The sequence below is a fragment of the Leuciscus leuciscus genome, assembly GCF_965113295.1.
Source record: "Leuciscus leuciscus genome assembly, chromosome: 10".
NCBI lineage: Eukaryota > Metazoa > Chordata > Actinopteri > Cypriniformes > Leuciscidae > Leuciscus > Leuciscus leuciscus.
Window position 1 is genome coordinate 32,619,922 of NC_138734.1, and position 13,001 is coordinate 32,632,922.

Sequence of the window (13,001 nt, forward strand, 5' to 3'; positions counted from 1 at the left end):
AAAAAAATATTGATTAATTAAATTACATATAATTTTTTTTATTTTTTTTGTCAGTAAGATTTTTTCATGTTTTTCAAAGAGGTCTCTTATGTTCACCAAGGCTGCATTTATTTGATAAAAAATATAGTAAACCCCATAATTGTGAAATAGTATTACAATTTAAATAGCTATTTTATACATTTTAAAATGCCATTTATTTCTGTGATGGCAAAGCTGGATTTCAGTATCATTAATCCAATCTTCAGTGTCACATGATCCTTCAGAAATCATTCTGATGTTGATTTGCTGCTCAAGAAACATTTCTTCTTATTATTAATGTCGAAAACAGTTTTTGCTGCTCAATATTTTTGTGGAAACTGTTGAAAAAAATCAGGATTCTTTGATGAATAGGAAGCTGAAAAGAGCAGCAATTATTTGAAAAGAAATTTACCAAATTTATGAATGTCTTTATTGTCACTTTTGATCAATTTAACCCATCCTTGCGATATAAACAAACAAAAACATCGTATTGACCCCAAGCTATCCCTTTAAATATGCCCTTTAATGATGTCAAAATGTATCTTAATAAATCTTAAATGAATAAATAAATCTTAAAAACAGTCAAATATATTTAAATACCCAATTCTAATAAAACCACATATTAAATACCCAAAAACGAATAAAACGGATAACCGATATGTTGCCTTTTGTGCATCCTTAAAGGTATAGCGGAGGATGTTTTACTTCCTGGTGGGTAGTCTAAACTATTGGTCCTCCTAATTGTCAATCATTCTGGTGAATCAATCCAACTTTTCAAAAAGTGGAGAGGGCGGGTCTTATCTAAAATTTGGAAAGATCCTCCACTATACCTTTAATACTGTGCATATTCATGATGCATACTGCAGAAATAGTATGGTAGTATTCCGTTCTAAACATAGTGATTGACTTTCTGAAACCTGAAAGTGATGTTTCACCTCAGCACATATTAACAAGGTATGTTTTGACACACTTCGATCTTTGAGTTGCCATCGCTTAGAGGCACTCAAACATACAGACCTCTGTCAGTAGAGTTGTTGCCCTCACAGTTGTTGGCTGTCATGTCTGGGTTAATTAGAGAAGAAAAAGCCAGTGGAGTGAATCCCCACCCGACCCAAGATGAGCGGAGGTACGCCGGCTTCCAGCACAGTCCCCATTGATCAGACTGAGCCGTGTGATTGAATTAGATGAGCCGCTAGCAGCCACGGCTTGCCAGGACCAGTACCGCAACAGAATTATTCACATTCCCTCCTGGGCAAAGCACAGCGGAGTAGGGGAGGAGACGAAAAAGCAAAATTAAAGAGAGCAGAGTGCCGGCATTCTGGAGGGAAAGGCAAACAAGGGAAAGAGGAAACCATCAGTTTTTCCAGTTGACATGTATCTTTGTATGACATTAGCATTGCTCTTAATGGGTTTGTGTATACAGAAATAGAAATTTATCACAGGGGACATTATAATGTCCAACTGAATTGATTTAAAGGCTGCTGGAAACACTCCATTTCCATCCAGAGCACATCGCAGCTGTGCTGTATGTATTTCTAGATTGTTTTGTTTGTAAGACAGTGATCTGTGTGAGCTTGTTTGTTAGCCATATGGTAGAGAAACATAATTCAATTCTTGGGTTTTAATGTCTCCCATCACTTTATCTTTCTCTTGGAGGTTTTTCTGTGTTTTTTTTCCTCCTTTTGTGTGGTGGAGACTGATCTCTTTTAGAAAATGTGCATACTCTCCTGTGTTTGAGCCGGATGGATCGATCTACATACATATTTCATTTTCTTTCTTTTCTTTTTTTTTCTCTCTCACCAGCCTTTTGAATTCAATGGCCAAAGTTTTGACAAGCCCACTTTTCATTTCTCTGACGGATTCTCAAGGTTTTGTTTTTCGCTTGTCTTTTTCTTTCCATATGTGAAGAGCAGGACTAGTTTAATCAGCTCTCTTCACTCCCTTTGTGAACATTTGTACTGAGTGGAGGTTTTTATGTGGGAGCTTTGGTGCCCTTCTCTCTTTCAGAGGCTTCTCGCTGGTCACGGTTTATCCCTCCATCGATGTAAACTCAGTAGAGAGAAACCGGAGAGACTGCAGAAGGAAGAGGAAGGATCTGTCTATCGTCTGTCTTTCTGTCTGCCATTCCATCTATTTATCTATCTGTCTGTCTATATCTATGTCGTTCATTCTATGTATCATTCTATCATTTTGTCTCTATTGCTGCTGTTCTGTCTTTCTATCGTTCTATGTATCATTCCATCATTCTGGCGTTCTTGTTCTGTCTTTCTATTGTTCTATGTATATAGTTTTACCATTCTTTTTTTCTGTCATTCCATCATTCTATTTTTCTGTCTATTTTACAGTGTCCTTGTTACATTACATGTAGTTACTGTAGAAATAACTATGAAATATGCATAATTACATGCAACCAACCCCTATTCCTAACCCTAACCCTATTGTACTGTTCTATCCCTCGATCTGTCTATCATTCTATATATATAGTTCTGTCATATAGTTCTATCTTTTGTTCTAAATATTGTTCTATAATTGTCATTCTGCATGTCTATCATTCCATGTATGTATCATTATTTCTATAGTTTTATCATTCTGTTTCTGTATCATTCTGTCTTTCTTTCCATTGTTCTATCATTCTACATATAATTTTGTCCATCTGTTGTTCTAGCTAAAAAAAAAAATCATTCTATCTGTCATATCTTATTCTATCATCCTATCCTTCTTTCTGTTGTTCTATCTAACATTCTTTCCCTTTCCCTGTTTGTCTGATCTTCTGTCAATCTATGAATTTAACTTTGTCTACTATTTGGATCTTTTTTTCTTTCTGTCTTTCTTTCTTTCTTTCATTCCTTCCTTCCTTCCTTTCGGCGTAGGGATGAGAGTGTCAGGTTGAAGAGGATCAATTGAAGACTTGTCAGGGTTGAGTGCAGGGCTGTTCAGTGTGGACGGGAGTGCGGTAACCGTGGCCTCAGTTCTCCTAATCAATGCAATAATCACTTCTACCTCTCTCACAGGCCCTGAAGCGCTGCTCGCTGTTTGCAGAGCATTTCTTTCATCTGCTGTCAATCCGCAAAGTGCTCGGAGGGGAAGGAGAGCGGGGGGAAAGATAGCGGTTTGTTTTTGTGAACGAGAAAGAGCGTGTTTGTCTTAGAATGAATGTTTGGGAACAATTAGATGAGTTTCTATTGCTTTTTCTGTAAGTTTTTACACTGTCATCAGTGCTCTTGTACAGATGACCCAACCTCACTTAATTACCTCATTAATGTTTCATCCCCATTAATGATGTTTGAGAATGGTCTCTAGAGTAAACTAATGTAGAAGACAAATGAAGGAGGAGAAAAGAGTGGGGTGTAACTTTGAGATCGGATACAGAAGACACGCTTTCTCTCAAAGCACTTTAAACAGGACAAAAGGCCATGTCCACACTAATACGTTTTCGTTTGAAAACGCATCTTTTTCTCTCCGTTTTGGCCTTCCGTCCACACTGAGACGGCGTTTTTATTAATGAAAACGAAGCTTTTTGAAAACGCACTCCAAAGCGTATACATTTGAAAACGCCGTTTTTGCGTCGTAGTGTGGACTGTGAAACCGGAGGGAATAAAAACGATGACGTAAATGTAGTCATGTGACGCATATTGTACCAATAGATATTCATGTTTATACCAGTATTTTGCCTGTTATGTGCTATTCACTTTCACACTGTTGCTAAAAAATATTCTACATTGCACACTCTTCATATCACCGTCCTGCAAAGATGACAGAATTTAGCCTACTCACATTTGCTGTCCTGCGGTGATACATGAGAGCAGTCGCGTTTTAGACCAAACATATGGTGTCTGCGTGCGACCTGGACGCATCAGTGAATGGTGAGATATTTTACTAAATAAAATTATCCTGTCAGAAGAATTGCGCGATAACTTCATTATTTATTTTTCCATCTGAATCATATCAGTGAGCTTTTGTGGGGTTTTACACATGCGCAGTAAAGGTGAATTGAGCGTTTTCAGGCGTTTTTCAAAAGTTTCTCATCCACACTGAAACGTCCGAAAACGCTTGAAAACGCTAGTGTGGACGGAGAGCGTTTCTAAACGAAAACGCCGTTTTCAAATGTATCCGGATTAATGTAGACGTAGCCTTTAATAGAGATTTGTATCTACAGTATGAAAAGTTCCATTTCATGTTAAGTATTTCATATAAGTATAACTTTCAGGATACATAGCCTTTTCCAGTTAATCATCATTTTCACAACCACATCACATAGTACTTTTTAGTTCGCACCAACTATGAGTGTTTTGTGGACAAAATTTAAGGAAGTGTCTATAAAAGGTCGTTTTAGCACTAGATTTCACACTGATGTTAGCAAACATTGCACTTCCTGCTAGCAAATGTTCCTTCATCCTCATTCACAATCTTCATGTGATACCAAAACAATGTACAAAATTTTTTTTTAAATAAGGAAGAACATAATCATAGTTAATGTCATGTGTAGATGGGTGGGTTTGTATCATCAAGTAGACAAGTTGGAAGAATGTACCATTTCATTAGTTGTCTGCTTCTGCTGCCTCACATTGTGTAAAAGACACATTTCTATTGTCGGGATGACCGACAGGAGCACAAGAAGTCCAAATTCTCATCCCTCTCCATCTGTGACAGCTGATGTATAGTCTGTGCTCATCTTTAGACCACTTTTCTCTCTTTAAGCTTGAATGAATAGAATGAACTCATTCAGCATAAATACCGCTGAGAACGCAGCATCCCTCTTTGCCCGAGAACACTTTAGCTGATTCCTGGAAGTTTTCAAAGATTAACTTTTCTCTGCTTTTCAAAAAGAAAGGAGGATTGACATTTACAAAATATTACAAAATTATACAAAATAATTCCCCAAGCTTCCTGCAGGTGGTTCGGTCCTTCTCTGACTAATAAAGAGCAGGTTATGTCCCAGGATGCACTGTTCCTCCTGTCGCTTAACCTCACACAGTCAAATTGACATTTGCAGAATGTAAATTCTTCAGCATAAATTGCACAAATGGATCTATTTTTAGATTTTATGAGCTGTTATGTACCAGAAGTTAGACCATTGGACTCTACGTGTTACCTCACCTCTTCACAATTTTATATTTTATATGAAATAATTGCGTCCTCAGATTCTTAAGTGTAGCCCCATTGGACTCAATTGCACAAGACTTCAGAGACTTGCAAATGTGTGAGATATACAGATGTACGACTTTATCAAGTGGGAGGACAGGACATTGTACGATGCATTAGTCTGATGTATTGGTGACGCCTTTAAAAGGTTTCGAATGAGGTTAATTTATCAGAACTTTATAGCTGAGTGGGAATCTTTCCAACTGCTGAGACTTTTTATATTTCTGAATGCTTCAGTAAAAAATGTTCTCTTTCTTTGTCTCTCTCCCTCTTTTTCAGCATAAAGATGGTGCTCCTGTGGACCGCTGGTGACATCTTTAAGACCACGTATTTTGTGATCAATGAAAGCCCCACTCAGTTCTTGGTCTGTGGTGCGGTACAGATCTTAATTGACATTGCCATTCTGCTCCAGGTGGGCTTCTACGGTCAGGACACGAGAATCAAACTGGGCTGAACTCACGACAATAACGATGGTCATCAACTCTCCTAAACAAGGACATACTACATGCTGCGTACCTACAAAACTACACGCTCTTACTTTTTCAGTATTTCTTTTGTACAAATACACAGTGGGGTTCAAAAGTCTGAGACTACTATGAAAATGTTTCTATTCTGCTTTTTTAAAATTTAAAATAACTTACTAAATGAATAATGATATTAAATCATATATTTATCTATCATTTTAATTACTTATTAAAAATGCTTTATTATAGCATGACAATTAAAGTAAAAAGTTCGTTGAAAAATGTTAATGATTTATTAGGGGAAATAAATCAGACATTTTGTCATAAATTAGTGGCCTAGAAATAGAGCAAAATTTGTTATTGTTTTGTATTAGTTTTGTCATGATGTATTTTTAATTGTATTAAAAATTCGAAATATAGAATTATATATATATATATATATATATAGCTTTAATTTTGATTTTGGATCCCAGATTTTCATTTTGGCCTCAGTCTTTTAAACCCCGCTGCATATTTATATTTGTATTTATTATATTTTTCATAAGAGTTCAGGTTTTTTTCTCTCTCTTTTCAAGTTATTTCACGTCTTACCAAACAACAAATCTGTTCAAAGAAGAGTGAACAGGCCTTAAATGAACCTACTGAACATCTTAAAATTTAAAAAACAAACATTTAACTAATCAAGTCTACACATTCACTACAACCTGACAAATGAATCTTTCAAGCTTTCACTTTGTTATTTTTATAGTATTTGTCTTTTTGCTAGTTTTTGTGAGAGCCAATATGCTCTTAGTGCAATGAAATTGCTTGGAAATGCATGTGCCAAATGCATCTGCTAGAAACTGAATTCAAACTGCTAGCTCATTTGTCAACCATTTGTGGTCCTTTTTCATTTTAGAGCACTTAAATGATTGTTACTTGCATAGTTGCACACAAAAATCCATATTTTAAGCAGCAGATTAATGTTAGACATTCAAACCTGACCCTTTGAGTCAAAACCAGTTGCTGATGAATGATTTTATTACCAAACTTTAATTACCTAACTGTATCAGTGGAACAGCATGAGGGTATACCATAAATATATAATGGACAACTGATTTATCACGTATGATTGCATTGCAAACAAGAAAAACAGATGGATTTGTTCTGTTTAATTATCACAGATCGATAGCACCTTTTCAGCAAAGTCATTTTGCTAAAGGATCACTTTATTATTGCTGCCAGCATTTTGCAAATGCAATATTGTTTTTTCCCAAAGTTTTTGACAAAAAAAAAAAGTAGAATGTTAATGCGTAATGGTCGAGAGGAAAACCAGTTGCAGTTCATCATAACCACACAAAGCCAATGATGGACAATTTTTGAGCCATCTTGGGTTGATGTCCTGTAAAGATGGCAATGATTAATTCTCCACATGACCACAACCAGTCATATACTGTATCGTCCATGTTTATCCTGCACATCACGCCAAGATGAAGAGCAGTCTGCCCACAAATAATTGACATTTGGACTGTTTTTATATGGGAGTTGATGGGACTGGTGAAAAAAAATGCAGTCACCTCAATTCTGCTGCTGCAGTTGATCAGCTATGAGGAGTCTTCATCATAAAAGAGTTCCACTCTATTAAGTTACCGTTCACATCAGCAATGAGTTATGTATTTATCACTGCAAGGAAAAGGTCACTATAACTTTAAATCCCACTATAGCGCCAGGCTACTCAGGGTGGACTACAGATGTGGCCTTAAAAAAGCACTTTCCAATTCCATCTCAGTTTTGGCTCTCTTTCTACCTCCCGGCCCATATTTCACTGTAGGGATTTTGACACTGCGATAGACTGATTAAGCCTGGTGGCTCCTTTGGCATTAGTTGAACGTCAAAGTTTAGCCATTGGTTATTACAGATGGTCACAAAGCCACTGCCTCTCAGCTGTTTGCTCCCTACATGGGGGGGTCTTTTGGCTTTAGTTCTCATTGTGGTGAGACTTTGTTTGCGGTAAATCTTTGTTCTGTTGTGCTGTTAATCACCACGTCAACATATCTGACCCCAGCTAAGGTCAAAGCCACTGACACATTCATTCACAGGAAAATACAGATAGATTGTATTATTGCAATTCTGTGCAATATTATTAGTGTTTAGAATGTACTTTTGTACATTTTAAGTTAAGATGGCCTCTTGGATAATGTACACTACCATTCAAAAGTGTTTTTAGGATGCCTATACATTCAAATTGATCAGGTAAAGTAAAGTAAAGTTACTTTCTTTTGAAGTTTATGTTAATCAAAGAATCTTGAAAAAGAAAATGGATTGTGGAAATGGATTTTTCCACAAAAATAGTAAGCAGCTGATAATAGATAAGATGATAATAAGAAATGTTTCTTGAGCAGCAAATCAGCATATATACAAATAATTTCTGAGGGAAATGTCTCCTGAAAATTCAGCTTTGCCATCGCATGAATAAATTGCATTTTAATATGTATTAAAGTCCCCCTGTAGTCAATAATTGTATCCCTTAAAACTCATCTTTGATAACCAAAATTACATATTTAAGCGTTTTTACCTTTAAAAGAATTTTCTTCATGCCTTAAAATAACTTGAATGTAACTCTACACCCTTGCCTTAGTATATGCGGTTCTATTTATATGCAAATTAGCCCCGCCTCCACTCACTCACACCAGTTCAGAGATCCACTTGTTTACGATCACGCGTTGTCGTGATCGGTTACAAGGTAGTTTGTGACATCAGAAACACCAGCGATTTCAAACCGCGATTTTGAGACTGTCTTTGGTTCACTGTTGTTTTAAAGAGAAAATAGTCAGCAATGGTGTTGACTTATGAATTTGCACATGGATTATCTTAAAGCATATTAAAAACACCACATTACAATAAACAACATTAAAAGCTTGATTTTCACCACAGGGGGACTTTAAAATAAAAAACTGTTATTTTAAATTGTAATATTATTTCACAATACCGACCCCCAAACTTTTGAACGGTAGTGTACACGATTTTTGTCCAATCAAACTGTCCCATCTCACACCAATACACTCCTCATGACAAAAGTTTAATTGATCAGAGGTTGTGAGATTTTGTTTTTTGAGTTCATAATATGCATTTCTCAATTTTGAGAGCTGACTTTGGTATCCTGGACGTTTTACTTTAGTTTGAGATATCTTATGACACTCTAGTGTGAGGTTGATCTTTTTCTCAGAAGAAACATCTGAGAAGATGTAGTCTTCATTTGCTTGCTGTAAAAAGAATGGTTGTTTCATCCAAAGACATTCTTGTTATGTTCAATAATCACACATATGTTTCTATTGTGTCTTATTTTTTCCAATTTTCATTGTTTTGTTAGTTGCACATGACTGGTACAGTAAATAGCTTTGCCAAGCTTTGTAATTCTCTCATCATCAGTGAGGAAATCACACTGATGAGCAAGATAACGGTCTATTATGTGTTTAATGTTGTGTGATAATGACCATTTAATGTTGCCTTAATGGTCTGAAAATTTTTGGCATTCGTGTCAAAAAGGTGCCTTAAAAAGTGACATGACAGAAAATCTTTTACCTGTCATTATGAAAACAGGTTAATGGACATAATTATAATTTTTTCAGGATACTATAACATATGCACCCTTGATTGTTGCATTATGTATGTATGAAAAAATGGGGTTGGGACTGAGTCCAGGGTGTGAATTTCAGGGGGGGATGGAGTTCCAGTACAACATTTTGAGAATTTTCATCTTTTATCCACGTAATAGCCTCCAAATGCTATGCAAAAAATACATAAATATAGTGGGATTTTTCTGCATTTATAGCTTAAAAATAAAAATAAAATATGTTCCCAACGAGTCTTGGCCATTTTCACCACTATCATTTTCTTGGACCTGCAAATGCTATCCTGTTGCATCTCAATGAACCCACAATGTCAGCATGTTATGTAACAATTGCTTGTTGAATGATTTTTTTTATTTATTTGTATTTGCAAAGCTGCAGCAACATACTTGATTTAATAGCATCTGATGCATGATTGCACATTTTAAATTACATGTAAATTGCTTGTGTGACCAGTGTAGTGGGGTGTAAAATTAAAAAAACAAGTTCCATCCTTTTCTTATTTTGTACTAAGTGTGTGTGACAGGAGACAGTGAATGACCATTATGAATAATACAGACAGCATCACTGATCAGAAAGTTTTCGGCTCTACCGCACCGCAATGACCCACAGTCCTGAACTTGACAGTACTGCACTCTACATGGCTTTACATTCCTTTGGTGTAAGCAGTGAAAGAGACTCGGCATGAAATATTCATGTTTGTGGGGAAGACTGGATTATAGATGAGTCTAAGCCTTCAGGATACCTGTATTACCTCATACCTCCATTAATCGAAGTTCCATACATTAATGATATGGTACAGGATGTCACATTGATGACTGCGGGAATTGGGTGTTCCTGCTCAATGCCAGGGATTGGGACATGCAGGTGGGCGGAGAAGAAGCAGCCTGATGCAGGGATAGGGAAATGACGGATTGAGTTACTACATTTGCTCGTTTTTATCTCCTTCTGTAGACACAGTCCATTACAACGATGAAAGCAGACGTTTCAAGTTTCAAATGCTCCAGTAACACAAAGACAAGCAAGGGGGTTAGGCCTACTGCAATTTAAAAGTTTGGGGTTGGTATGATTTATTGATCAAAAATATTTTTTACATCAATGTTGAAAACAGTTTAACTTTCAGTTTTAATCAATTAAATGTGTCATTGCTGAATACAAGTAACACAAAAAAAATCTTACTGACCCCAAAGTTTAGAACGATAGTATGTTGTGGCAGACCAATGTTGGAGAAAGGAGCCCAGGAGCAAAGAAGTTGGTCCCAGCTGGGAAAAATCATCAATTATGAGTACTTCCACCTGTTCACCCTTCAAACAGACGGGTTGGTTGAGAGGTTTAATCAGACCTTAAAGCAAATGTTGAGGAAACTGATTGAGGTGGATGGAAAAACGGGGATCAGTTGCTGTCCTATATTCTATTCTCCATTAAGGAAGTACCACAGAGCTCCACGGGATTCTCCCCATTCAAACTTCTCTATGGACGAAGGCCCAGAGGGTTGATGGATATTGCCAAAGCCATGAACCAACCATCACCACATCGCTCTGTGGTAGAACACGTGGAGCAGATGCACCAGCGGATGACTCAGTTGTGGCCAATTGTTAGATAGCACATGAAACAGGCTCAAGAGGCCCAAGCTCAAATCTACAACAGGGGACTGTTGTGACAGAAAAGGTGGTGACATGGTGTTGGTCCTTACCCACGAATGCAAGTTTCTTGCCAAGTGGCATGGGCCGTATGAAGTGGTTAAGCGAGTGGGTCCAGTGAACTATAGGGTGAGGCAGCCTGGCCGGCGCAGGGTCATCCAGACCTATCATGTGAATTTACTCAAGAAGTGGTATGGCCCAGAACTGTGTCTGCTCTCCACCCTGTCATCCCAAGTCCCCTCCCAAGTACCCATGAAAGTGGAAATGGGAGCCCAACTGACCCCAAACTAGAAACAAGACCTCCGGGAGATGGTAAGCCAACATTCAGATACATTCTCTCTACTGCCAGGTCGGACCACAGTGGTGTACCATGACATAGTCACAGAGCCTGGGAAGTAGGTGAGACTGAAGCCCTATCGCATCCCAGAAGCCCGAAGAGAAGCAATCCGTGAAGTAGTAAGGAAGATGTTAGACTTAAACATCATTGAGGAACAGTGCATGGTCAAGCCCAATTGTTCTGGTCCCCAAGCATGATGGCATAGTACAATTAAGGGGTGTAACGATTCATCAACTACATCGATGTATCGATTTATATTCCTATGATCCAACTACATCGATCTGTGCTCGGCAAGTTGGCCTTCCGGACGACATATATCGATCTAACATCGTTTTAAAAGGTAATGAATCGATTGTATCGATACTAGGAAATAACGCATTGGATTTAAGCACGTCAAACTTTATGTGGATGTTTTTTCTTAGCACTTTTAATGATAAAGGCGTTAAACGTTACTCGATTCAGTCTGCCTAACTGTGACGTCCGCGCCATGCGTGACGCGCCATGCGTGACGCGCCAGCAGCAGCGCAAAGACAACAAGCAGCGCAAAGTCTCTCACCTCAGAAAAACGGACTTTCACTTTCCTGTCCTCTCAGCCGCTATACTGCAGTAGCGCGCACTCTTCAATTGCACGCGCAAATGTGGCGGAGCGCGCTGTAGGCCTATATCGCTTCACTATATATAAAGCACAAAATAAACTACAAGCATGCAACGTCGTTACGTTTTAAAGTAGAAAACCCCCCCCCCCGTCTTGTCCAGATTCAGTATCAGTGGTCAGATGATGTTGTCAGGCTATATGTTTGTGTCATTATTCTATCATTATTCCCATAACTTGTAACGAAATAAAGTCTCTCACCTCAGAAAAAAAATTTTTCATGTCCTGTCATCATTATACTGTGCTCGTAGCGTGTCAACAATTTTTGTGTAAACAAATGTATTATAATAGGCCTATATAATTCCTAAAAAGGTGGGTCGCGGCTTGATGACCATGGGGAAATGTGGGTCCCATGGTCAAACTATTCAAAACATCATTCAATGTTGTGATAATCGTAATTAATAATCGCAATTACAATTTCAAGGGAATAATCGACAATTATGATTTTTGTCATAATCGTGCAGCCCTACTTTATTCAAATAAAATGTGAATGCATTTGACATCAATTGTTGTTTACTTGTTTGTTTATATCCATAATTAATTGATACCTGATTCCCTTACAAGAATTTTTGGCTAAATGTGTTGCAGAATCGATTTCAAGTCACTGAATCGTTTCGGATCGGATCGTTCTAAATTAACCAATATCTTCCTTGAATCGTATCGACAACCACGAATCGCGATACGAATCGAATCGTTGTTAAAACGAATCGTTACACCCCTAGTACAATTATATAATGATTTTAGAAAATTGTATTAAATCTCACGCTTTGATGCTTATCCTATGGCCACATTCTCCACCAACTGTGACACGTCCCCAAAGCAAGGAGAGGTTTCAGCTGCCACAAAACACAACCACAAGAGAAACGGGGGCAGCGTTAACAGAAACTGTCTTTTATTTAATAAAAATGTATAGGATGTCCAAAAAGGATCCAAACTGGAATTTAGGTTCTTCCCGGTCTGGGATACTCGTGACAGCTGTGTTCCCACCGTCTGCTTGAACACTAGGCCTCCTTGAAGGCGGAAGACAGAACAAACGAAAGGCAAAGTTGGTAAAGCAGAGGTTACAAGGTTAACTGTGTCTTTTCTTAATCTTCAGCCAGTCTCACTCTAGGCCTCCCTGTGCTTCTTCATCTCGTCCTG

General features: G+C 37.7%; 1 protein-coding gene across 3 annotated transcripts in view; it reads left to right on the forward strand.

The window, feature by feature from the left end:
* Positions 1-9,723, forward strand: part of LOC309507667 (solute carrier family 66 member 2) — a 46,944-nt gene extending 37,221 nt beyond the window's left edge. For all 3 annotated transcript variants that reach the window (XM_082182007.1, XM_082182008.1, XM_082182006.1), the window contains exon 5: positions 5,440-9,723. In XM_082182007.1, the coding sequence (XP_082038133.1) occupies positions 5,440-5,614 (175 nt within the window). In that variant the 3' untranslated portion in view covers positions 5,615-9,723. The remainder of the gene's footprint in view (positions 1-5,439) is intronic.
* Positions 9,724-13,001: the final 3,278 nt, after the last annotated feature.